The 25583-nt window shown below is 40.4% G+C and overlaps 1 protein-coding gene across 1 annotated transcript in view; it reads right to left on the reverse strand.

Moving 5' to 3' along the window:
* The window catches only part of plekhh1 (pleckstrin homology domain containing, family H (with MyTH4 domain) member 1), a 35365-nt gene extending 14141 nt beyond the window's left edge, over nt 1-21224 (reverse strand). The window contains exons 1-9 of the mRNA XM_063499466.1: nt 20969-21224; nt 16684-16855; nt 6790-6852; nt 5745-5894; nt 5562-5645; nt 5383-5464; nt 5089-5271; nt 3090-3850; nt 2780-2858 (exon numbers count right to left, since the gene is read on the reverse strand). Of these exons, the coding sequence (XP_063355536.1) occupies nt 2780-2858; nt 3090-3850; nt 5089-5271; nt 5383-5464; nt 5562-5645; nt 5745-5894; nt 6790-6852; nt 16684-16827 (1546 nt within the window). The 5' untranslated portion in view covers nt 16828-16855; nt 20969-21224. The remainder of the gene's footprint in view (nt 1-2779; nt 2859-3089; nt 3851-5088; nt 5272-5382; nt 5465-5561; nt 5646-5744; nt 5895-6789; nt 6853-16683; nt 16856-20968) is intronic.
* Between the last annotated feature and the right edge of the window lie 4359 nt (nt 21225-25583).

A 25583-nucleotide genomic window follows, 5' to 3' on the forward strand; every position in this document is an offset into this window, starting at 1 on the left:
CATTTTTCTGTAATAAACTCTCTTTTCCAAAGATGAGGGATTTCTCAATCAGATATTTTTTTTTTTATTACTTTGTCGTTTCAGCAACATTAGATTTAAAAACTGTACTTTTGAGTTAAAATATATATTTATAATTTTAATAAATGACAAATTAAAAAAGCATGAACATGTTTTTGTATCGAAAAAATATCGAACCGTGACACCAAAGTATCGAACCGAACCGAACCGTGAATTTTGTGTATCGTTGCACCCCTAATATATATATATACATAAATCTCAGTATTTCATGGTTGCTCTGTTTTATGTGAAAAGACATAAAAAATGAACAATTACGAGTAGATTAACTGGGATTAAATAAACTATGATTAGAATACAGTATACAGTAGTGAGGACAGTGAGTAAGGCAAAAGGAAAAAACAGTAATCCAGTTTGCTAGTATCAAAATTTTCCTGCAGTCCCTTGCTACAATCAAAATTGATATTAGCCACATTAGCCATGACACAACCGAGTGTCTTCCAATTGTTTGAGATTATTATTATTATTTTTTAATTAATGATTCATCTGGCTCGTCAGTTCTTTAGAAGAAAACAGTGCATGAAGACACTCCTGCAGCCAGTAAATAATCTGGTGTATTTGTCTCTACTGAGATATTTTAGACAACTCCGAGCAGAAGTAGCTTTAGCTTGGTAATGAACAAACAATGCTGTTGTCCGGGACATGTACACGCCTGCATGTAACCAGAGCCCAACCTTTTTTCTCAAATTTTATAAAAGGTAACTTATGTGATAGATGGGCTTCTGGTGAAGAAGAAAAAGAAAAAAAAAACATTAATTAAGAACTCAACCCACATCCTTCGGCACGCCCAGTAAACACGACTTTTCAGAATTTTCAGCTGTTGTTATTTACAGAACTGCATCTTCCCTCTTTTGACAGTATTTGTAACTAAAGCCTGTGATTTTGGGAAACACTTGAGGCTGTGGCATGCAATACATCACAATCATGATAATGAAACCATCAAAGCTGCACTCATTTTGAGATGTAGAACTTAAAATGGCATGGGATCCGTTTGATTTCAGCTGACTCTTTAGTCGGTGTGAACTGGTGTTTACTGTGAGTAAGGTGTAGCATGACTCTGAGTATAACATGAGTATATACCGTGATACATTCTGCTTCCACACGGGGATTTAACTGGGTTAAGGTGTATATACTTTGAGATGGAGATTAAATTATTATTTTTTTATTTTAATAACAACATCAGACTTCAGCATACTGTGTTACAGGCCTGGATCTGCTGTGGCTTTGCCCCAGTGGGTGTGTCTTGCACTTCCCTTGGCAGCTGACTCCAACCAACAACTAGAGCATATAGATAAACCCAGAGAGTGGACAGCTACAGCGGCAGAGTGTCTTGGCTGTATACATCTGCTCAGTGGAGATAATTGATTTTTTTTGTGTAGCATAAGACACTTTAACTTTATCCTAACTGTTGTTGTTCTCTTCCTTCACTTGATCATGATAGCAACTTGTCTCTTTTTGGTTAACTCATAATAATAATAACAATAATAATAATAATAATAATGATAATAGTCAGCTTTGTTTTCCTCTTAACTTTGCTCCCTTGCCATCTTTGTTTCAATGCAGACACTTAACTTCCACACATCTGTGCTAGCTGTGTTAGCCTTCTGCAACTCCTGATTAAGAAAAAAAGCAGGAACCTTGTTTTTTCAAAGTTTGGTGACCTGCAACACCAGTAAACGTCAAAGACGAATGAGCAGTGTTTAAAGGCCAGCATGTTTCTTATCAACCAGAATCCATCTATTGCCCCGAACCAGGACTTTTAGCAAATCTAATAAAGCACATCAGTCATTGTCAGGATGTTGATTATTATATGCATTTTAACTGTGCTTCATTTCACACTAAGAACATTTTTAATGCATTTTACCATTTTTAAAAAGGTAAAACGTACTCTACTATAAAGTAAGACAACTCAGGACAAATCAATTTTTACATATTTTTGTATCCACTGATGAAGATAATTTAAAATTTTCCTATGTAAAACAAAGTTTAAAAAAAAAAAACTTCCCATGGTTTACTTTGGTGGATACCTGAATTTGCCTGCCACTGATGCAGCTTAAGAGAAAAACATGCCTGGAAGCTGAAAAAGCTGAGCAAGCAGCAACTTAATCCATAACAGTGATTTGGCAGTCAGCTGCATGTACATAGCAGTTACAAATTTCAATCGTCCAAGTGCTGTCAAACTTTAGCTCCTGCATCCTGACAAAATGGATGATGTTGGGACAGAAAACACAGCAATAATTACACCCAGACCAAGTCCTTTCATCACAGCTGATTAAAAAGCAGCCTCTCTATATACCCCCCCCCCCTCCAAGGCTCTAAATAAAGACAAGGTAGGGAGGGGGCAGTCCTCCTGAAGATCAGCCCACACCTGCGCAGGTGTGGGGAGCCTCAGGCCAAAGGAAGTGACATCAAAAGCAGCAATGACAGATCCAAACAGACCCCGCTCAACCCACACATCAGCTTAAGCATCAGCTGAATGACATGCCTCTTCACACTACTGACTCACTTCCCACAACAGAAGCACCACCACCACCACCCAAGCTGAAGACACAGATGCAGAACAATGAGCACAAACCCAATGTTATAGTGGAGAAAATCTTTTTTCTGGCATCCTGATTACAGACTTTAATTCCTTGTTATAGTATAACCGTTTTGATGACTGAGTAGATGACTAGCTTCTTGCTTCTGGGTGCAGGGGACTCACCTCGTCCAGGGCTTCTGCCTCCAAGACTGGCCTCTGACACTCTCATTCCTGACTTAGCCACAGCGTAGATCCGACTCTCCTGCAGAAAGCAACACAGTCAGAAATATTCATGATTATTCAACTTAAACATGACTACCACCTTCAAAGAGACAGATAGGTATTTTGGCACTTGGTAAATCTTTAAGGAAACAGCTTGACATACTGCAAAACATTAAGAAAATTAAGGTAATGCATGCATTAAAAAACAAACAAACACAACAAAAAACAAGAAGCATTCATATGTTGCATATTTAATACTTGTCTCTCATACCCACGAAGGGAATCGATGTAAAGGCGGTGTTGGCGGTTTGAGAACTTCCGGATCTAATCGGTCTAACTCTTCTGCAAGGCCCACAAATGAAACCCCATCCCGGGACAGCTCATCTGACGCTGGGCCCTCCACTACTCCATCCATGCTGTCTGGCAGCCCATCATCAATGTCTGTCTCTTCCACAACCTGAGAGAAAGGTGAAGAGGTGGTGCCTGCGCTCTTAAGAGTGGAGGAGGTGGAAGAAGGTGTCATAATGTCTATGTTAACATTGAGGTGCTGGAGTTTGTCCAGGCTGGGCTGAGGCTGGCTGTAGTGCTTCTTGACCAGCTGGATGCTGTCTCTGGGGGTGAGGGGAGTCCGTACCTTAGGTAGCGTCATGCTGGTGCCTGACTGGTTACCCAGAGGCTGGTGAGGTTTGGGAAAGGGATTGCTGGTGGAGGGGGAACGAGACAGCAGCACACTGTTGGGTGCCATTATAAAAGACGACTCTGGAGAACTTGATCCATGTGCCATCTCGTAGGCTGAGGATGAAGATGAAGAGGATGAAGACGAATGAAGGCACTGAGAGCGAAACTTGCTATTGAGCTCATCAGATGAGTTGTCTCTGTCAGAGGACCCTGCCTGACCCTCTGTAAGCTCTGGTGCACTGATGGAAACAGAAGTGTTGGGGCCCTCCCTGCTCCAACTCTGAGAGAGAACATCATGAGTGAGGTCTCCGAGGCAAATCCCTTTACTGACTTGTTCAGGGGTCCTTTTCACATCTGAGGAAATACAAGAGTGTGATTAAATCTGAAACAGCCTATTAAAGAAGCGGAGAATGCTGATGAAATGGTTTATTACATTTGTTTAGCACAGAGTACCACGCTTCAAGGAGCTAGACTTTCTTGTAATTTTTCAAAGTGGCCTTGAGCAATACTTCTCTGAGCTTTCTGATGGTGTTTTAAAGGTTTTCTTGGGACACTGGATGCTTTTTCACTCATTATCATTCCAGTCCTGAAGAATGATTCATTGGCTTGTTAACTCACCTAACTCTGGCCTATGAATCATTCAAGCATAAAAAAGGCGCCTAACCCAAGGGATGAGCCAGTGATGTATCAACATGGAACAGACAACTTAGCAACAAACCAATTTCAAATTGTATCTTTAGCCAATTTGTTACTGTCAGCCACTCACAAAAACACATAATTTCCTCCAATTTCTTTAGCTGAATCGATGACATGCCAAAGATAACAGTTTGACAGGCATAAAACAGTATTTTTGCACCAACTAGGTCATTCCCAAACAGCCATTATCCAAAACTGCATATTTCAGCATCGTGTGCAGTGTGTGATTAAAAGAAATTGAGTAAACAACATGTGGAGAACAAAAGAAGAAGTGGTAGACCTAAATAAATTCTCCAGCAGATGAGCAGTATTTGAAAAGTTATGGACTGACCTTGTCAGACCATCATCGTGTCAGCAACATCACTGAAGCAGTGTGGGATCCAGACAGAGAGCAAAACAAAAGGCAACAAACATCCAAAGAAGAGCTTTGAATGTCCTTCATGAAACCCGGAGAACTATTCCTGAAGACTATTTAGCACATTAGAAGAAAGCTTGCCTAAGAGAGTTCAGCCTGTGTTGCAGAATAAAGGTGGTCATACCAAATACAGACTTTCAAGCTTGTTAGAATTGTAAACACTGTAGTTCCATTTGTGTTTCCATGTATTAATACATCATTGGACCCATTTCCCATTTCCCTAGCAAAACATAAAGAAATGAGGAGTGTTTCAAGACTTTTTCACAATATTTTAGGCATATTATTTAAAAATTACTTCTTGATTTTTTTTATATTGCACTAATAAGCAGCAATAAACATTTTGGATACCCATTAGAATTTGTAATGGTTTAAAATCAGCCTCAAGTTTCCCCCCATTGTTACTGGTTCTACCTGGTCATGCGATGAGCCCAGCTTGCATTCCTTCCCCATCCCAGCATAATACAAATTAAGGGCAGCACACCTGCTGGTGGGGTCTTGATGTTTGAGCTGGCCCCACGGGAACCTGTCTGTCTCCAGCTGTCATCTTGGGCAGGTGGTGTGCCAGGGCAGCTGGGAGGAAACAGGGGGCTGTTGGGCACCAGGTGTGTATCCATTACCGGGGAAGTGGCCGGGGATGCAGAGGATGTAGGTTTCTCTAAGAGGGCTAGAAAAGAAAGACAACGCCACTATATTTTGAAGTCTGAGATCTCAAGTGTTTCTCTACTTTGACTTTTATAGTTTACCTCTGGTATCTAAACACCTGCACAGTACTCACATTGCAGTTTGTCTTGCAGCAACATTATCTGTTCTGTCTGCTTCAGGTTCGCCATTTTCAGCTGCTGGTTTTCTTGCTCCATCTGTAACTCAGCATATATGCAACATTAACCACAAGTCAATGTACTCTGTATAATCTATATAAACTAGTTATTAGGGATGCATCCATGCATGTCTTACCTCTCTTAGCTTAAAGGTGACCCAGTCTTTAATCTTGGCAGCCTTCTCCTCAATGACTTTTGCCTCCTGGGCTCTGACTAAGATCTATAAGCCAGAGAAAACAGGTTTTGTGGAATTTTTCAACATACACTTCATGAACATAAATGGACATTTCTGTTCTTTATCTGATGGCTCCAGACATACCTGTTTTTCCAGCTGCATCTCTAATCTCTTTATTACAGCATCTTTCTCTTGAACCTGATTGGTCAGCTCTTGATACTTTCTGTACAGCGAGCTCTCGGATTCATTGGTTTGTATGTTTGCAGACTTCAGCTTCTCTTCCATGACATGGATCTGAAATACATAATTAGAGGAGTGAATGCACACGCAGGGCCAAAAGACAGCTCAAATTTACGTGGTTGTTTAATTTTGATGGGCACCACACAAAGCCAAGAGAACAGTTTTCTAAGCTCTTAGGTATTTATCATTTTTTAAAAACAAGAAAAAAGAAAAAGAAAAAAGAGAAGAAATGGTACCATTAAATTACCACTTGGGGAAAACACCTGGAGCAGACAGTAATGACAGCAAATTAGCGATTAAACCTGACACCAGAAGTGGCTGAGTATGTGTGATATCTATGAGGATTGTAATCCTAAAACCACACAATCCTTTTATTAAGTCCCATTAAAGGCTTACAAAAAACTCTGTCAGGTCAGGCTGGATTTTCTTTTTTCTTTTGCTGTAATAATATACAGACACCGTTCACCTGCTGTAATAGGTTTTTTTTTTTCATGCTTACAACTTCTTTTGTCCTCCAGTTGTTTAGTTTCCTCAAATATTTAAAGAAACTACATGCCAATGCTGAGATATGTCAAGTTTTCAGATTATAGCTCTTTGGTAATCACCCTGTTGGTGCAAAAATACAGTTTTATGCCAGTCAAACTGTGTTTGGCATTTGTGATACATTCAACAAAATGTGACATGTGACCAAGTGTTCAAATAAACATTTTGAAAGACCTTCAGAAAGCCTTGTGAACTACTGACCACTCCAAGAATTACAAGAAAATCTGGCTCTGTGTAAACAGAATATAAAGAATTGACGGGTGGCTCAAGACTTTTGCAGATTACATAATTTCTATTTATAATATGAAAAACATTTGATGTAAATACTGCTTTAAAATCCATCGGTTTATCCAGACTAAAGATGAGTACAGTGAGTCAAATATAAGCTGAAATGGTGGCCGTCTACCTGTTTTTCAGCATGCTCAGCCCGCTGGTCAGCCTCGGTCACTCTCTGCTCCAGCTCCTGCATCTGAAGCACGGACAAAAGATGAGGTTAAAATGGTTTCTGACTTGGGTCAGCTGTCTCTGTTTGCCAAGGAAGTGGGTTGAAGGCTTGGGTGGTCAAGGGAAAATCCCAGGCTCTCACTAAGTTAAAGGTTGACTTCTTGCCCTCTGTGAAAAGTTATGTTTAATTTAAAGATTAAAAACCATCTACAGGTGCTATTAACACAGATCATATAGGCCTTGTTATATGGATGTAACTCCAAGCTAGAAGTTTGCCTGGTATACAAGCAAACACCTGCAAGAGTGTGCAAAAGTAACACACTTAGTCCTTAATAATCACTACTACTACTGGAAAGACATTTAAAAGATGAATGTAGTGAGATATTTTTAACAGAGCAGCTATAATAGGAAACCATTTTAATAGATGGGACATTTCAGAATTAGTAACAGGATAGTGAAAGTGGCAGAGAAAGTAAAATAAAGGGTAATGAGGATTCAACAAAGTCTGAGGACGCCTAACAATGAATTACACCTTGAGCAAAAGGACATAGGCATACTGCAGTCATAGCAGAGAGGCCCTCAGACGAGGCTGAACATCTTTCACTCTACTACTTCTGGTCAAACACAAGTGTGATGGAATAATGCTAGGGTGTGTGCACAAGCTTGCGTCACCTTTTGTGCAAGCATGCATACTCGTGCTTTCAAAGGCAAACACTGTCCATCCTGCAAGTATGCACACATCTGCAAGGACTGTCTCTCTCAAACACACACACATACAGAGAAGTGTTTGCACAGAATACACAGGACACCTTTTCTTATGAGGTCAGTGACCCTGCTGAAAGGAGAACAAACATACTAATGGATTCACTCTGCTTGAGAGATGCATTTGAATTCCTCTCGAAATTTTTGTTCCCCTTTTCTTTGTCTCTCTCAATCTTCCTTTATGCCTTCTCATCACCTTGACAAAGGCCCCCTGATTCCCAGAATCCAACATTCACAACATTTGAACACTTCCCCGCAGCCGGCTTAACACTCACTAAAGCCAGAGCACATCTGCAATGGGAGATGTGGGTGGAGACTGATGGTTAGTGGTTGGATGACTGCTCACCTCAAGGTCAAAAGCCTTCATCATGAGTCAAGCTCAACCCGTACTTGTCTTTATTTAACAAAACGGAATCGGAAGAGGCTAAAAAGGACTTTAGGTAATGGCAAAGTACTGCAGAGGTCACAATCTGGACTTCTCTGCCACAGTTTTCACAGGTACAAAGAACCTTTGAAGGAACTCTACCTTGAGAAGTTCTGGGAAAATAACACTTTTCTAAAAGGATAAGAACTCTGGGAGTGCTTAACATTTTTAACTGATTGAGTATTTGCAACATTTGATTTAGTTTTTGAAACATTGTTGCGGTTTATGCAGTTTGTTGATACTTCAACACAAGTTTCAGCAGAAAGCATGCAACACACGGACCAATGAAAAGGTTCAGATTATATTAATTATTTACGCTTCTTCTTCCGGCTGGTCAGTTAAGGGGTTACCACAGTAGATCACCTGTCATCCCCCTTCTGTCATACTAACCATCTAAATGCCCATACATTCATGGATCCTTCTTTCCTTTTTTATTGTTTCCTCCAAATGTGTCTTCTCTCTCTTCATTGTCTTCAGCCAACAGTAAGACGGTTTCCACCAAGCCCAAGCCAGCCAACAACACAAGAGGCGGTCATTATTAACCTAACTCATATGAAATTCTTATTGATCATCTGCATGTTTGATTTGCCAAAGATTTTATGCCAGATGCCCTTCCTCGAGCAACCCTCCCTATTTATCCAGGCTTAGGACCAGCATTAGGAGCACACTGGCTTGTGCCTGAAGAAATGCCTCATCTTGCTTAGTGGACAGAAGGAGTTGGTTGTTTGATTGTGGGTCATGGGATTAAGGTAAAATCTAGCAAACACTCTTAATGTAAACCCTCCTGTGTGGTCTTTACAGAAAGTCATATTGTACACATAAGGCACTAGAACTACAGTCATAAATTAGTTTGATCAAAGTAATATTGAGTGACAATGATAAATGAACATGAATGCTTTTGAATACAGTTTTTAAACAGTCTGTGCTGTTGCAGCGATAAAAATAAACCGAGTGCTTGGATTGATTTGATTAGTCAGTCTATATAATCAAATGGCTAAGCTGATGGCAACAAACTGACCTTAAGCCTTGAGATATGGATACAGACAGTGTAATCTGGAACTGTTATTTAAGCTCTGGTTGTTTAGTTATGGAACAGTCCAACTGAGGCCCAAGTTGCTTAACAGGAGTGACACAATTATATTAGCCATCCTGAATCGGTCAGTCCACAGTGCAACACATCACCTTGTGCTGCTGAGAATTCTTAAAATGGATAAGCTGGAAATTAAATTTTGCAGCCGTTTCTCTAGTTGTCTCTCTAAAGTTATTCTTTAGGGAAAGAACTAGTAAACAGTTGATAAACTACACTGTTCCCAATCTTTCAAATCCAATTTGACTAGCAATTACTGCCTGAGTGGCCAAAGATATGCCCCCAGAAAAACACATCAATGAGCCACACTTTTGCACTGGGTAGTTTATTTGGAGACAGACCCACATACATGTCTTACTGCCATAAATACTCAATAGGGTAGCCAATCCATGACTGAAAATAGTCTCCAACAAATGCACCTCCCATTTGTGTAACGTAAAACTTGAGAACCCAGCTGTTTAACTCTTTTTAAAGGATTTGCTGATAATAATGTTACCAGATTCATCCTTCAGTGTGTGTCTCTCACACACTCTGAAGGATGAATTTTGTTTTAGGTCTATATTGACTGTCTGTCTTTCCCTCATGGGAATTCATGTGGGACTGATAACAGAGTGGTGGAGATAAAATGAAAGCAGGCAAGAGACAGCAGATCATCCATTTCCCAGGCAGCTAACAGATATGTCACAACTAAAGATCTGTTTGCTTTTGCTGCCAAAACCAAGTGACAGAAATCTGAGCCCACAGATTGTATTTCAAGCCAGCTGGCTTGATTATCTAAATCAGAGTTTCTCCTCCATTCCCAACCCAGACTCGCCTCTACCAAAATCATTTTCATTCTGTTGCTTTAAAACATTTGCACTCATGTCAGTAACATACATCTATTGGGCTCAATAACTGCAAGAGGCTCAGGTTCTGTGGTGGCAAAACAAACCCAAAACATCACCCCTCCACCCCCGTGCTTGACAGTTAGTGTGAGATGTCTGTGCTGATATGCTGTGTTTATGGCGCTGCACATTATGACCAACGATCTCCATGGTCTTGGAGGTGTACAGAGTAAGGATGCATTTCATTTTTCAGAGGACTGGATAAAGCTTGGATAAAGGATTTTTTACATGACTGTATTCTTTCAGGATCCCTAAATCTCATAGTTACAATTAATTTTCTTTTCTTTTATAATACTCACGGTTAACACTGATCACAAGGGCCACTACATTAAACATTAGAGAAAACTGTAAAAGATAAACCGTCTAAAAACCGTCTATAATATTTGCCTACAGAGGCGTTCCACCTGCCTCCCAATGTTAAACATCAACTTTGCACAGTTGACAGCTAAACTCTCCCACTCAGTTATTAAATATTAAAACCGCTTTTTTCCCCCCAAAACAAGTTAAAGAAATAAAATACTGAGAAATGATAATAATACACGCATACATACGTGAGGTGAGCATTAGGCACCGGTTGCCATTATGCATTTTCTTATGTTTAAATTAAATTTTTACAATGAAACATGCATGGACAAGGGGAAAAAGAGGTTATTTTATCAGCAAGACAGACGATAAAATGTCAGAAGGTTTCATAGGCTACAAAGAAGTTAAACAGCCTTTATATCAAGTCCAGACTTTTACAGTTAAACTATTAAAAAGGGGGCTGATCCAAACAAGTCTCCTCATGAAAATAAATGTTTATGCACACCAGTGTGTACTTGGTGACCTCTCTGCAGCCCTCCTTGCTGACTGAGAACAGTTGTCTAAGTCAGATAACAGCATTTTACTCCCGGGGCCATGTAAGGCTTATGGGAGAGATTAATTCAATTTGTCCAGCATCCAATTAGCCAAGCAATGAAAGGAAACCTAGAAGTGGGAAGGCCACCCAATTTAAAAATTCCTCTGAATGAGGTATGGCCAGGACTGCCTAATTAGATGTGAAACTCTAAACTTTCTGGATTTACCTCCTCAAAGCTCAAAATCCACCAACTCCCATTAAGGTTTCTGATTGAACTTTTCATCTAAAAGTCACCTCTTGTGAAGGGTCCCTCTGACGTCTAAAGTTTTCTTTTCTGTACCGAGTTAAAAAGATATATTTGTTAAAAATGCTGTTAATGGCAGGTCAGTTGTAACTAAATGTATTATTTTAGTCATTTCTGGGGAGGATTTTATTGCTTTAATCACTTCAGTCAATGTGTTTAAATGAAGTTTGTTAGTTTTGTTCCCTTTAGATTACTGTTCATTTGTTAAACACATGTATGCCCTCCCTTCAAATTATTAACTTTGGTGGCTCCAAAAGCTGCATTTGCTATTTTAGAAAATCTTCAGTTCTTATGGAGAAGTTTCTTTTTTTTTAGGCTAACTGCCAACCACCATAGGTTACACTTTCCCAGTCTACAGTTAAAACTCAAACAAATTCCTAAATGCAGTAATCTTCCTGTTACACTCCTTGCATGGCAAATGGGGCATCTCCTTCCCTCTTTCTTTTCTCCTTCACTCTCCGTCAGCCTCTCGAGATAAATGCCATGTCACAGGCAACCGCGTCAATTTTTTTTTTTCATGTTTTTCCATACCAAAGTGGGTCAATGCGTAAAACACTCCTAACTTGGCAAGAGAGGAGATGAAGAGCGTGAAGCAGTCTTTCCAAACAGCAATAACATGACGGAATGGTAGTCACTCAGCACCCTCCCCCCTCAAGAAAGCTCAGAAAAAACACACTCAGCAGCACGGGACTCCACTTAAACCCAGCTCCGCACTGTGTGTTTGCGTTTGTCAGAGTTTACAGTGTGTGTATATGTTTATAACAGAGCGAGCGAAGGAGTAAGTGAGAGATTAATTAACCTTTTCACAGAAAAACGAATGTTTTAGCAGCATTGCCAAAAAGAACATTTAACAATGAATGTGTGGTTTTTATTGGACAGAAAATGAGAAAGAGAGTAATTAGTCACTTTTCAAAAAAATAAAAAAGTTTAAACTCTCCTGTTTTAGAAATGACAAATAAACAGTGAGAATATACAGTATAGCTGCTTTCACACATGCACTCCAGGCCTGAGCTTTTCTAGTCATTACATGGCGCAGCTGCATGCATCTGACATTGAACTGATTTTACCCTTCCAGGCTCCAAGCACAAATTATGTCTGACCTTAAAGGTACAGTGTGTAATATCTCTGCTAGATGTCGGAGATTGGAGGTTACAGTCAATGTAATTCTGTTTTCTTACCCCTCCTAATTCAAGTGCATAATCCTAACAGTAGGACAGAAAACTCTGGCCCCTGTTTATCTGTGACAAGTGGAGGCTGTCATTCTGCAGTTTACTCTGGAGTAGATTGTAAACTTTATGAAAGGAGACGGTATACGAGTCGATGAGGCAACTTCTATCGATGACAGTGAAACTCATGTGAGTTCTTGAGGATATCCTGAACTTTTCTATCGGTAATCTCTGCTATTTTTGGTACAACACCCTCTTTCGTCTGATTTCACCCAGCAAGAGCCAGTAACCACCTGAACTAGTGGTGGGTGGATCGATCCAAATATCGATTATATTAATACCAAGTCGACATCGGTACCGATCGATACTAGCCTGGTGAGATCGATTCTTTACTTTAAGTTCCGCTCTTGTTTGCAATGCTGTGGTTTCAGGAAAGACAAAGAAGCCTGGTCGCCGGACTCGCCGCTGCTATGTCAGCACGGAGCAGGCACACTTTGCTCCCCCTACCCCCTCTTGTGTTTAGCTGTTGCGCTGTCACGTGATGTGACTAAGGCTACGTCCACACTAATGCATTTTCATTTGAAAACACATCGTTTTCTCTCTGTTTTGGCCTCCCGTCCACACTGAGACGGCGTTTTCCCCAAGTAAAAACGCGCTCTCAAAAAAGCATACATTTCAAAACTGAGCTGTCCTGTCGCAGTGTGGACACTCGAAAACGCAGACTTTCAAAAACGATGATGCATTTTAGTCATGTGATGCAGTCATGTGATCAATTAAACAAAGATAGCGGAGGGCATTATACAGCAGTTGTTTTGTTTGCTCTCAATTTTGACAGCCCTATTAAAGATTAATATCAGTCTGTACATGCTCCAGATAGCTTTTCTTCAAATTCTTTAATTCTCACTTGCTTTGGTAACTTTGTACTTTTGTGTTACTCGCAGCAACAACTCCACCTCATTGTTAGTCCATTTAAAAAACTCTGTGCTTTTCCTCGACCTTTTGCTGCGACGTTTCAACGAGCCGGAAAGTAAATAAACGGCAGACAGCAATGAGGCAGGTCGAATCTTCTTGCACTTCACGCATGCGCAGTACTGGAATGTAAGCATTTTCGGCCGCTTCAGTGTGGACGCACAACTCTGTGAAAACGACTGAAAACGCTAGAGTGGACACGGAGCGTTTTCAGACGGAAACGCCGTTTTCAAATCTATCCGGGCTAGTGTGGACGTAGTCTTAGACGCTTTTGGGGAGGGGTTAAGTTGTTTACATATTATTTATATTTTCACCAGTTGTTGTTTGTTGTTGTTGAGAATTTTAATTGTAATTTTTGTATTGTAGTTTCTCAACAGTACTTGTTTGTTTTCATTTGTTTACTGGTTTGCATGCACTTTTTATTTAAAATTTTTCTAAAACATCACAAAAAACACTTAAGGTCATGAAAATTAATTGAGATTTAGCAATTCAATGACGCATCCACCTTATTTATTGAAAAGTATCGGTATCGGCGATACTGGCCCGTATTTACTTGCTATCAGATCGATACCAAAATATACAGTATCGCACACCACTACTGTGAACCGTTGCCAACCAATCAAGGAATACAGATTTTTCCCTAGCATGTCCAGTATTGAGGTTTTGCAGACATGTGACCACTAACCATGTGACATTAACTTGTGGGCAATCATACTGACAATGTAGGGTCAAGTAAATAAAATCACAGACACCCAGGCCTAGAGTCTAATCTGCTAACCATGTGGCAACCACTAGTCGTGAGGGAAAAATTAATATTCTGACTGGTTTTGAGTAGCTATGAGTAGTTCCTTCAGGCTGATAGCAGTCACAAGGAAAATGATTCCTAAAGCCCCAGCCTACAGACCAATCAGTGACCCCCTGGCAACTGTCTCTTCAGAAACTTTTTCACACTTTTTCAAGTTTTAATTTTACTGAGTTACTAAGTAGTGAGTATTTGCAATGCGGTGAATAAGATGTGAAATTAAACCACGGCAGTCTGTATCAACCAAAGCAATCACTCAGAGGTTTTTGGTTCAGCGCCTTCTTTACGGTTTCATCCGACAAGAGCCAGCAACATCCAAGAAGTAGTGTCAATAGGTCGGGGAACACAAATCTTTCCGTAGCAGCCTGTGGTTGTATTACATCCAATATGGTGGACAACTTTCAAATAGCGTCCACCATGGTATCAGGAAAATCCTTGATACCATGGGGAAAGAAATTAAGAGGTAGCTTTATAAAGAGCAAAACAATATAAACAATAACATCAGTAACAATATTGTTTTTAAGTTAGATTACTGTAGTTCATTTGCAATCTAACAGTAACATACAAGATGAACTCGGTTGCGCTCAATATTAATTTTATCTCTTTATAAGCTTATTGGTGCAGCCATCCACAACAATTACAGGGTTATGTCTGGACTGTAAACGTACTGCTGGCTGACTGACCGAACCACTCCATAAATCTGGAAGTGCAAATGATAAAGCAAGTGAACACTGTGGCAAATAAAAGTACCCGAGAGCTATTTAGAACTCAAAACCCGTCCATATGTAAATCGTCTTAAAATGGTAGAAAGGTCAAAACACAAAAAATGATTTCTGCTGCTAAACTCATGCCTTCCTCTAATCCAAACATTTCCAGTTTTACCAACAAATCTTAAGCAGAAAACTGAATCTCCTGATGACAGCTGATTACTTTCCAAAGTGTCTGGTAGACAGGCTTTACAACAGCCACAGTTTTACAAGCATTTGGCCAGCGATTGGCGGTTATTTCCCCAGCTTGAGGGGAAGCACCAGAAGTGAGTTAAATGGTAAATATTCCTTTTGGCTTAAACTGCAGCCAACCTCTGATGACACACAATGAGTGGACCGAGTGTTTACCAAATAAGCTGGGTAAGCTCATCTGTCTTCCCTCGCACTCATAAACATACAGTCATCCACACCTGTATTTCTAACTGAGTCACGTGCTTTAATAGTTTCCTCATGCACAAAACACTTTAAACACACTGCCAGATCACAAGAAGAAGAAGGTGATGAAGCAATGTGATCTGAACAGTGTTTGTTCAGAACATCTAGCGGCATGTCTAATTTTGCAGATCAAAGTAGCATGATAAGTTTAAATCAAATTTCCATAATATTATGGTTCAAAAAGCCAAAAGTAGTTCATACTAAACTATTCATGCCACATCACTGCTATATTAGGCTCAAACATGCGATAAAGCCTGTAGCTTAAGCCAAACAAAATACACACTGTAAATTCAGTTAGCTCATGAGTTTTTTTAAAACTCAGTCCTTACCAAAAAAAAATGGTTCTAAGGCTTGTAAACCAATATTTTATGATAAATTTACCACGTTTTTGTTTGACAGATTTCTTGGTAGCACAGTCAGGCATCTATCTACCAACCTCCCACTCTACCACCTGAGCCACAGCTGCACACATGTTTAACCTTGTACAAAAATTAATAAGACAGGATTTGAGCTCCACTACATGACAGCTATAACTGTGTCACTTTGACTGAATAAGGATCAGATTATAAAGGCCCCATAAGAGCTTGACTGGTGTTGAAATGGGAATCATTCTTGTGTATTAAGGAATTTACACTTGGTGATTAGTAACTGCACACTCCTCTAAAAACTTAGAGTATAATGCCGTCTAGAACTATTGGCCTGTTCAGTATTGTCAACTCCTTGTATGCATTTCTAGCCTACTTGTTTGCCATCATTTTTTAATTTATCAGCGATAGCATAACCACCCCAATGGAAGGACTCATAGATGTCATCAAAATCAAGGAGATTGCAAAAAACTTTCAGAATGGATATGAGGGTCAAATATGTTTTGATAATGCACCATGCACAACCATGAACGCTGGCAACAATGTAGCCATTTATGTAGGTCACATTTTAGACTCTACAGAGAATCACGTCTGAACTCTAAAATCAGTCTCGTGTTAACCAATACACCATGGAGCCACTTAAACTTCTTTTGGCTGCTCCATTATTTGCATAGTCACCTCATTGTAGACACACTTCCTGACGCCACTCTTCCCAGACTCAAAACCATTCACATGCAAGTAAAATGTGTTAACCAATACACTATGGAGAACTAATTAAGCTCTCAATTACACTTTTAACAAAATGAAATGAACAAATTAGCATTTGCACTAAGTTCTAAAGCAACATTACCATATTTCTATGTTACTGTAGTATGACTCTGAACCTGTAAGAGTTGGAAAATTGTGCCAATAACTGTTAAACGTCCCAAATGTCAATACAGTTCTAGTGTCTTTTAAAGAGGGAGTAGTAAATGAGTGAATAAGAGAATGATTTGGGGATTTTGGGCAGAGTTTCTATGTGTAACTACTACCCATGATGCTTTTCACTCTCACCTTCTCTGCCAGCAGCTCTCGGATTTTCCCTGCCTGGAGCCGGAACCTCAGCAGCTGCATTTCAAGGGTGATACAGCGTTTCTGCCAATCCACACTGGCCGCTCCAGCGGCTCCTGCCCCGCTGCTCTCCAACACGTCAGCCATGGCGAGAATTCAGGGCTCTTCCTCTGGACTGAAATACAGAAAACACAAATCTGCTTGTAAACTTTGTGCCTGCATGGTTTGACTTTAATAGTTATGAATGGGCTGCACAAACTTGAAAAACTGCAAATTTGATCAAATACAGAAAATGACATCCCTGAGCAGGAGGTTAAAAAAAAATCATCCTGGAAAGGCATTTCCTTACGAGGCTCAGCTTCTGTTTTCATTTACAGCACAAAACCTTTGCTGACCCCACTTCCCATGATTCACTGACGAAACGTGAGTAAGGAAAATACTAACGATGAATCCACAATGACACAAGTTTAATGAAAGCTTCCTCTTACTTTCTGTGTTGCTTTGTGACACATAAAGAAACGCACATGCAAACACATGTGTTAGGCACATAAATAAACATTGTAGAGAGATCACCACAGGATTATTTTTTTGCCTTTCCTATTCTTCCTTAGTCTCTGCTCATGCCCACACACACTGAACAAAACCTCAGCAGGGAGACTCTTTGTCAGTGGGGGAGCCGGTTCATGTGTACTGGCTCTCAGGTCTGCCAGCCACAAAGCAGGTCAGTGCTCTGCTTTTTAGCCAAATTACCTACTAACCCAATCCCCTGCCCTCCCCCCTATGCAATCCCTTCTTAATTACAAGGAAGGAGCAAAACGGGATCCTGTGCAGCACAATAGTGTCTTTCTGCATGACAGTCCCATCACAGCTAAAGAGGAGGGGGCACCAGCTTGCTGCAGCAAAGAAAGGAGGAAAGAATGTGTGACAGTGAATGGACCGAGCTCTGAATGTGGGAAACTGGGGCGCTTAAGTTGTTTTTACCTGAGGACGATTGACTGGTGGCTTTTTTTCCCTCGACAAGATACTCATTTAAAAAGGTTAAAGGCCTGCTGTGTGAACTCAAATGTGTGACTATCCCGAAATAAAAGTAGTTCTAATGATCAGCTTTGAGGTTGTGTGCCTAATGTGCAGGTTTGTGTGAACATTTGCACATCAAAATGAAAACAAATGAAGCTCAAGGAAGTTATAAAAGCTGAGTTTTCAGACAGAAAGACATCCAGTCTCAAAGTGCAGCCAGACACCGTCAGCAGAACAGCAGACGTTCAAAGTCCGGCAAGTATAACTGCAACATGGCGCTCCCTACAATTAGCATGCTCGTAAATACAGGCCTAGAAAACAAATTACAGAAGTCATGCGAGTGGAGGTTTTACCAGCCAACCGCTGTGCCCAGCCTGGACAGTCAAGGTCCATCTACCAAGAGTTCCCCTGTGTCTCTGTCTCTCTCTGGGGCAAACTGGAGGGTATGAGGGTCATGCAAAGCCAGACACCATTGTGGGTAAGAGGTTGGATCCCTTGGCTTGAATAAGCCCTTCTGGGTCATACTGTGCAGAACAGGGAAAGACAAGGCCAGATGCTCCTCCAGGAGCTAAAACAGCTGGGTGTAAACAAGCCATTTACTTGTTAAACACTCTCAGCACTGCTATGCTAATTCTCCCTGAACCAATTCCTTTAGTGCTCTTTGCTTTTTGGAGACATTAAAGGTTGTTAAAGCTAAGGGCAACCTGTGCCAGGATCCCAGTTGAATAATCAGCAAGTGTAAAGTTAAACTTGCTCAAGGTGAGGAGGGAAGGCAAATAAAGATTACAGAAATTCACAAATGCTTTCTGCTCACTTCCTCAGAGTGCATGAGGATAAAAATCAACCCCACAACACCAGCTTGTCAAGAATTAGTTTATTCTCAAGGTGTGTGGGAGCAATACAGCCCAACGTGAATTAAACTGGAGTCATTTTATCCTTTTCAAGTATAGCCCTCCATCATGGGATGGTTTACAGAAATGCAGAAGGCAATTTTCCACTGAGTCTAGTGTTAAATATGATCTGATAAATACTATTCTCTACTCAAGTATCTTCTCTTGTGCTGAAAACATTCAGGTGGTAGGGGTAGAAAAAAAGAAAGTCAAGACAACAAAAACAAGCTTTCCAGGATCTGCACGGTAGATCCATGTTTGGTAACACTTGGGCCACCCAGAGCGGAATGTGTGGGGAGATGCATGCGAGGGATGTAGCGCAGAACGGCGAGTGCTCTCCTGGCAGCAGATAGATGTGAAGGCCCTGGGAGCTTCTCTACTTCCATCTAGCTGCAAGAACTTGCACACAGCCACAGCCAGAGCAAACACTGGGAAAGACGACTGGATGGAAACGCCACCGCAACGATCCCAGCAGGATAGTTTCTACGCCTGCCATTGGAGACGACCGCTTCCCACTGACAGTTATACTGCAGTATTCCTCAAACTGAGTGAGATTTGATATTCAGTAAGGAGAGGTTTTATTCATAATCACAGATTGAAATAAAGGAGTTTGTGTGGACAGCGTGTGAATGCACCTTTGCCATTCTGCGCACAAAAAAAAAGGAGTCTCCAGTCAGTCCTTTCGTTGACATGAACCTCTTTAATCACTACGTATTCAAACACACACTCCGCGGTCAGTCGTAACTCTTCAGCGCTTGCTTACCAGAGCACAGGCAGGCGCAGATGGAGATACACAGAGGACTAGATTGGAAACAGACACATGTGCGTGCACACCACTGACACACTGCTGAGCATGCAGCTGTGGTGATGTAAGTGATTAGGTGGTTCAGTCATATCATCCCCACCAGACATTTCAAATCCCCAATGTTGTTGTCTCCACAGAGGTCCAACTTGGCTTCCCTGCGTTTTGGCATGTCCCCCCACTTTGAAAAAGACTCCCATCAGACAGCACAGCAGCGTGTGCGTAAATCTGGGTCAGTCACAGCAGATTTGTGTCAGCGTGGCAGATCCCTCTGTGCATGAGAGCTGACACAGAAGAACTATCCGAGAGCACGAGGAGTCAAGTGTGGGTGTGTTAAATATTGCCTTATCGTCTCCTCGGTGGCCTCATGTGTTTAACAAAGGGGGACCGCTGTTGACTCCCATCTAGTCAGGTAGGCCACACACTTTTTTCTTTTAAGAATCAGTGCCTCACTGTTTATTAACCTTTGACCCGATTCATGATAGAAAAATAGAAAAACAACATCATTTGCTGTTGTTTTTATAGTTATACTCAAAGGGTAACTTTACAATTCTAAAATTACACATTTAAACCACTGCAGAGCCTTGTGGAAGTTTTTAGGCTATTTTTAAAATCTCAACTACACCTCAACTTTATCCTCCCCAGTTATCTTATCTGTCTTGTCTTACTCACCTCTCCTCCAACACCTCTCACTTTCCACCCTCCTCCCTTCTTTCCTCCACATCCTCTCCTCCTCTTCCTAACCTTTGCCAGCAAGCAAACCTGCAGCTCTCTCCCAGCCCAGGTTAATGACAGGCCTCAGCAAACTGACCACACTCATTATCAGTCTCAGGCTTAAATACAGGCCCTGACATTCCTCTGCACTGATCTACCTCTGCAACTCTTCTGTCCTTTGCACACACTTTTAAGTCCTGGCTTCTGCAGTTATCGCTGCAGGGCATAGAAAGCCTTTGCTTTTGACATAAAATCCAAGAGTTATAGCAGGAGACACGCTTAAACACACTGTGTGGAACGGAATATATATATATATATATATATATATATCTTGGGTCTATATATCAGCCTGAGAATGTGTTAAATCACAGCAATAACCCCTGCCGGAGAAGTCAGTTTGATCTGGAGCGGCAATGTGAGCCTTTATGATTTCCCCACATGTAAAAAAAAAAAAAAAAAGCTGCGCACTTTACTCTAAGGTCATGCAAACCCAATGCAACAGATGTTATTTGCTTCTTACTTCACATGCAGGCATCGCAGTTTTAATATACGTATTTAGAGCTAACCCAAGGGCGAGACTTTATACGAAAAAAGGTCCACAAGGAACAGGTGTGTGCACAGCTCAGCAGCACCGCATCAACCGTAAAGCGTAGGTCTGCAGAAAAAAAAAGTTAACCGAGCCATCAGGCACCTCTCAAAATACACAGCTGCATAAATCGGCGTCTTTTGTCCCCAGCAGCCTCATGCACGCGACTTTATTTAATTTTGCACAATCATAAAAATCCGCGAGTGACTGAAGATATAAATGAAATAGATCACTTAATGTCATTTGCTTTTAAAACGGACCACTTTAAGGCTTCTTTACCTTGTGACTTCGTTGTTTATGCCCCCCTCTCAGTCAAGTCTCTCCTCTCACGGACACCTTCCCCGGCAATTCGTCGCAACTCGGCTCATAACGTCTCCGTCACCGCGTCGACTTCCACTCGCTTCTCTCATTCATTTCTTTGCTTTCATGTCTTGTGTCGGTCCGTCCCGGTGCCGTCCTTCGTTTTCTTTTGGAGCGCAGCGACTTCAGTGAAACTCACTCACAGCTCCATTCAACAGACTCATCCCATTTTCCTTTAAAGGGCCGAATACGGGATCAAATTTCTCCAGGAGTCAGGCCCCCCTCTTGTGCGCAGGAGCTGCTCAGGATATTGCATTAAGGCAGACTTGGGTTTTCCCTTTAAGATGTAAACACAGAGCAGTGAATATTTCTTTGCTGAAGAAAAAAAAAATCCCTATAGTCTATAAACCCGAGTTTATTTTGCAGAGGAGAGATGAAACAGCTTCATGTTTTAAGGCCAAGGATGTTGTAAAAATGGGGCGACAGAAGATGTCAGGTCACCACAACAGTTTTTATTTTTTATTTTTATTTAGAATACATCAAAAAAAAAATCTTAAGAAAGATACAGCAATTCATTATATAGTTCTTTTAGATTTTCAGTCTGAACCACAGTGGTTGGTCTACTGCTGATAAATTTCAAGCATTGGCAAAAAGCATGCCTGCCTTTTCTCCCTCAGTTTAGCCTATCGATTATCAAACATATTTCATGTAAAAATGTTTGAGAATTAATCAGAATTTATCTCTTACTTCAAAGAAAAGTTTGTTCTGTATTTGAACCACCATCCTTATCCATACCACGTAACTGAGAAGTATGGAGCAATTATTACTGTTCAGTTTTGTAGATGTTGGACCTGACCTGCCACAAGGTTCACTTTTGGGGCCTTTACTGTTTTTGTTATATCTGCACCCTCTTCAGTACCTTATGAACATTTTTAAGGACATTTCTTATCACTGGTATGTAGATGACATTCAGTTATATATCTCTATTTAGTTACAAAATGTTTCTAAGCTACAGATCTTGCATAGTTGCTTAGACTCAACTAATAGTTGAATGGCTGACAACAATCCTTGTTTGTGGGCCTAACAGATTTGTGTCTAAGTTAATGAAAACTCTAGGTCCTCTTGCCACTTCTGCTATATCTTCTATCAGGAAGATTGGTCACTTTGGATGTTAACGTTAAACCTCTGGTTCACTTTAGCTTTCTTCACTTAAGAAATATTGCCAAGTTGAATTTCTTATGTCATGCTTGGCGTTGGAAATTTATCTTCATCACTTAATTTCATCACATTATAAAACTTCCCTGGAACATCTGCAGAGTTATCTGAATGCTGCTCCAAGACTTGTTGGTCACGCCCTTGCTGACCCAGCTGCACTGGCTCCCCAGTAACTTCAGGGTCCACTTCAGGATTATGTTTTTAACTTTAAGAGCTCCAAGCAGCGGCACACATCAGTGAACTTGAGGTCCTTGACCTCATGTGTTCAGCAGCCGCTGGCTGTGCAGCAAGAGCACAAAGCTGATAACTAAATGTGACAAACCCGTCTTTTCAAACTTGCTTTTGGGTAACTTTTTGTTCTGATATCCTTGCATTTTTATTGTGAAGTACCTTTTACTTTTAAAATAACATTTTAAAAGCAGCTTGTATATTACCTCTGATATCAAGAATTTAAAGACCACCATGTGTGAGCACTAAAAAGTCCACATTTGAGGTTTTAAGTAGCCTAATTACAGTTTGTATGTTTATTGGCAAAGCTTGCAGGCTGGGCTTTACTGGAATCAAAAGTTGTTAAACCAATGTGTGGTGCTTTGCCACTGTACTGAATAATTATCTAGGCAGTAAAAGAATTGTTAGGGGATCATTTGGGAGTAGCTGAAAACACACCAACGAAATACAAGTAGGCTCAGGTCTTGCATCCCCTTCAGAGTCCTGGTCTTATTTCCTTAAACCTCAGAAGGATTCCCTCAAATGTCAGAAGTAGTTCAGATTCAAGTGGCTTTAATCAGCAGTGTAGTCTGAAAACAAATGGGGCCTAATCAGAAAGCCAGACTAGTGGCCCTGGTGGGAAGATCGGTTTCTACTCATGGACTTTGCATATCTCCATCTGGAACGTTTTATAGTGTCTCTCTGTCTGTCTGTGCATTTCAAATGTTGCATGTTATACCCAAATAAAAAATCATTAGTAGCAAGCTTCCTTTTACATTTACACAGCATCTGATATTAAGCACACAGCAGCAGTTCAGTTTCAAGTCTCTCAGTGTAATAACAAAACAGCAACAATAAAAAGATCTAATTAAAATATGGCCGAAAATGGATCTGTGGCATATTTTATTTTAAAGTTGGTTTGTTAATGTAACAAGCATGCAGTGGTGTGACACACCCTGCTGCGTCCGCTGACTGATGTAGTAAATACGGAGGGCATGCATGAAGACATAGTCGGACAGAGACCGAGACTGCACACAAATAACCACAAAAATCTTCTCAGCTGATGATGTTGCAAAAAGTGGACAGAGATATGAGGCACAGTAACAACATGTGTTTATTTAGTTATTTTTAGTGAGCACCAACTTCATGTAGTAACTGTTTCTAGCAGTTCAAAGTTAAGCTGATGTTGAAGGTAAAGTTGAGTATTTGTTCACTAAAATATTGAAGAATACAGTGTGTAGAGTTGACCTGATGGTGGGGCTGTTTTAAAGCGTAAATGATCTCCATTGTTATTACAACACTGTCATGGAGATATCCATCAAAGAGATACAGCATTGTGCAAAAGTCTTGACTCAATCCCTCACTTCTTTTTCTTTGTATATGTGGTCTTGGACTATAGTTCTCCATTTCTGAAGGTATTTCAAAGTCTTTATTTGGACATTGATTGCTCTTTATTCCTTTTCCTTCAGTCTGACCATTTTCACAGGAATGATTCTTTGTTTGTTGGCACTCCTTAAAGTATAAAAATCCTTAAAGTATAAAAAGACACTTAAATCAAGGGATGAACCAGTGTTGTGTCTACATGTAACAGACAACTTGGCAAAGAATCTTAAGAATTATAAAAATATATTTTTAAGCCCTTTGTTATTAGAAGTCTATCATAAAAAGACAGGAATTGTTTCCATTTCTTTAGTGTAATCCATGAAAAAGATAACACAGTTTGCTATGCATACAATAGTGTTTTTCCACAAACTAGGTGATTCCCAAGGAACTATTATCCGAAAACTTTGCATGTCTCAGCAAACTGTACAGTTTGTCCTTAAAAGATTTGAGTAATCTGGACAAGTTGAGGATAAAAGAAGAGAAGTGATAGGCCTAAAATCCTCTCTACAACAAATCAACAGTATCTGAAATTCATCTCCTTGAGAAATAGTAAATAATCTAGCAAAGACCTGACACAGGACCTGAGAGATGCTTCTGGGCCTGCAGGTGATCCATCCACTGTTCAATGGAGCCTCATCAGAAACAGGCTCACTTGAAAGGTGGCTGTCAAGAAGCAATTGTTAAGGAAAAAAACAGAGAGAAAGTGCTGAGGAGCGCCAAATTACACTAACACAGGGAAATCTGTAGCAACTGGTCTTTTGTGATGAATCCACATTTGAAAATTTTGGCTGAAACCACTGTCAGTATGTATGGAGGTGGTCAGGAGAGAGATATAATGATGAGTGTCTACAGCCATCTGTACACAGGTGTAGATGCACAGTGGAGTGTTTTGTGTTTGCATTTCAGCCAGAGGCATTGGAGAGCTTCTCACAGTTGATGGAATTATGGACACAAATGTAGAGAATGCAACAAAAGGCAGCCAATATCCAAAGAGCAGATTTGGATGTCCTTCAAGAAACCCGGAGAACTATTCATGAAGAAATTACTAGAAAGCTTGCCCAAGAGAGTTCAGGCTGTTGTACAAGCTGTGTTTTTACCTTATATACTGTATTTACATGTATGTTTGCACATAATTTAATAAATTACTGCACCCATTTTGTCCAAGAAAAATATAAAGAAATTAAGGTTACTTTTGCAAAGTACTTCAGTATTTCAGTCTGGGTCTGAATACTGGACCTACCAGCTGACAGGCACTGGCTTGATCATACTGCTTGCATGGCTAAAACCCATATGAAAGATGTGTTCAGCTTCTAGATCTATAAAGAGAAGCCACTGAAGAAGTTCCTTAAACCTGCTTTCTGTCTAATGGCCCTCAGGGAGGTGAGGGCTACTGGGGATACTGTGGTTGCAAAAACAAGTCAGATTTATAGAAGTTTATATGAAAACGTCTCTAATGCTCACTTCATCTATGACCTCAGCAAATACTCTACTGATGAGTTTATAGTCTCCGCTGCTATTTTCAAGTCTTAATAAATTCAACATGATGTTTGCTTTATAAATTATGGTCCCATTAGTGACCAAAAGGATGATGCTTCAGGGCAGGTCAACGAGGCTTCACAACAGGACTTCACTAACCAACGGATGACATCATGCTTCACAGTCCATGCTAATAAACTTCTGCTGTTGTTTTGGACTGATACGGGATCACACTGCATGTGAATACCTTTATTTTGATTGTAAACTGCATAGACATATGAAACATGTCATTTAATTAAAAAAATAATAATTT

This window comes from Pelmatolapia mariae, linkage group LG16_19 (genome assembly GCF_036321145.2).
Source record: "Pelmatolapia mariae isolate MD_Pm_ZW linkage group LG16_19, Pm_UMD_F_2, whole genome shotgun sequence".
Classification (NCBI taxonomy): domain Eukaryota; kingdom Metazoa; phylum Chordata; class Actinopteri; order Cichliformes; family Cichlidae; genus Pelmatolapia; species Pelmatolapia mariae.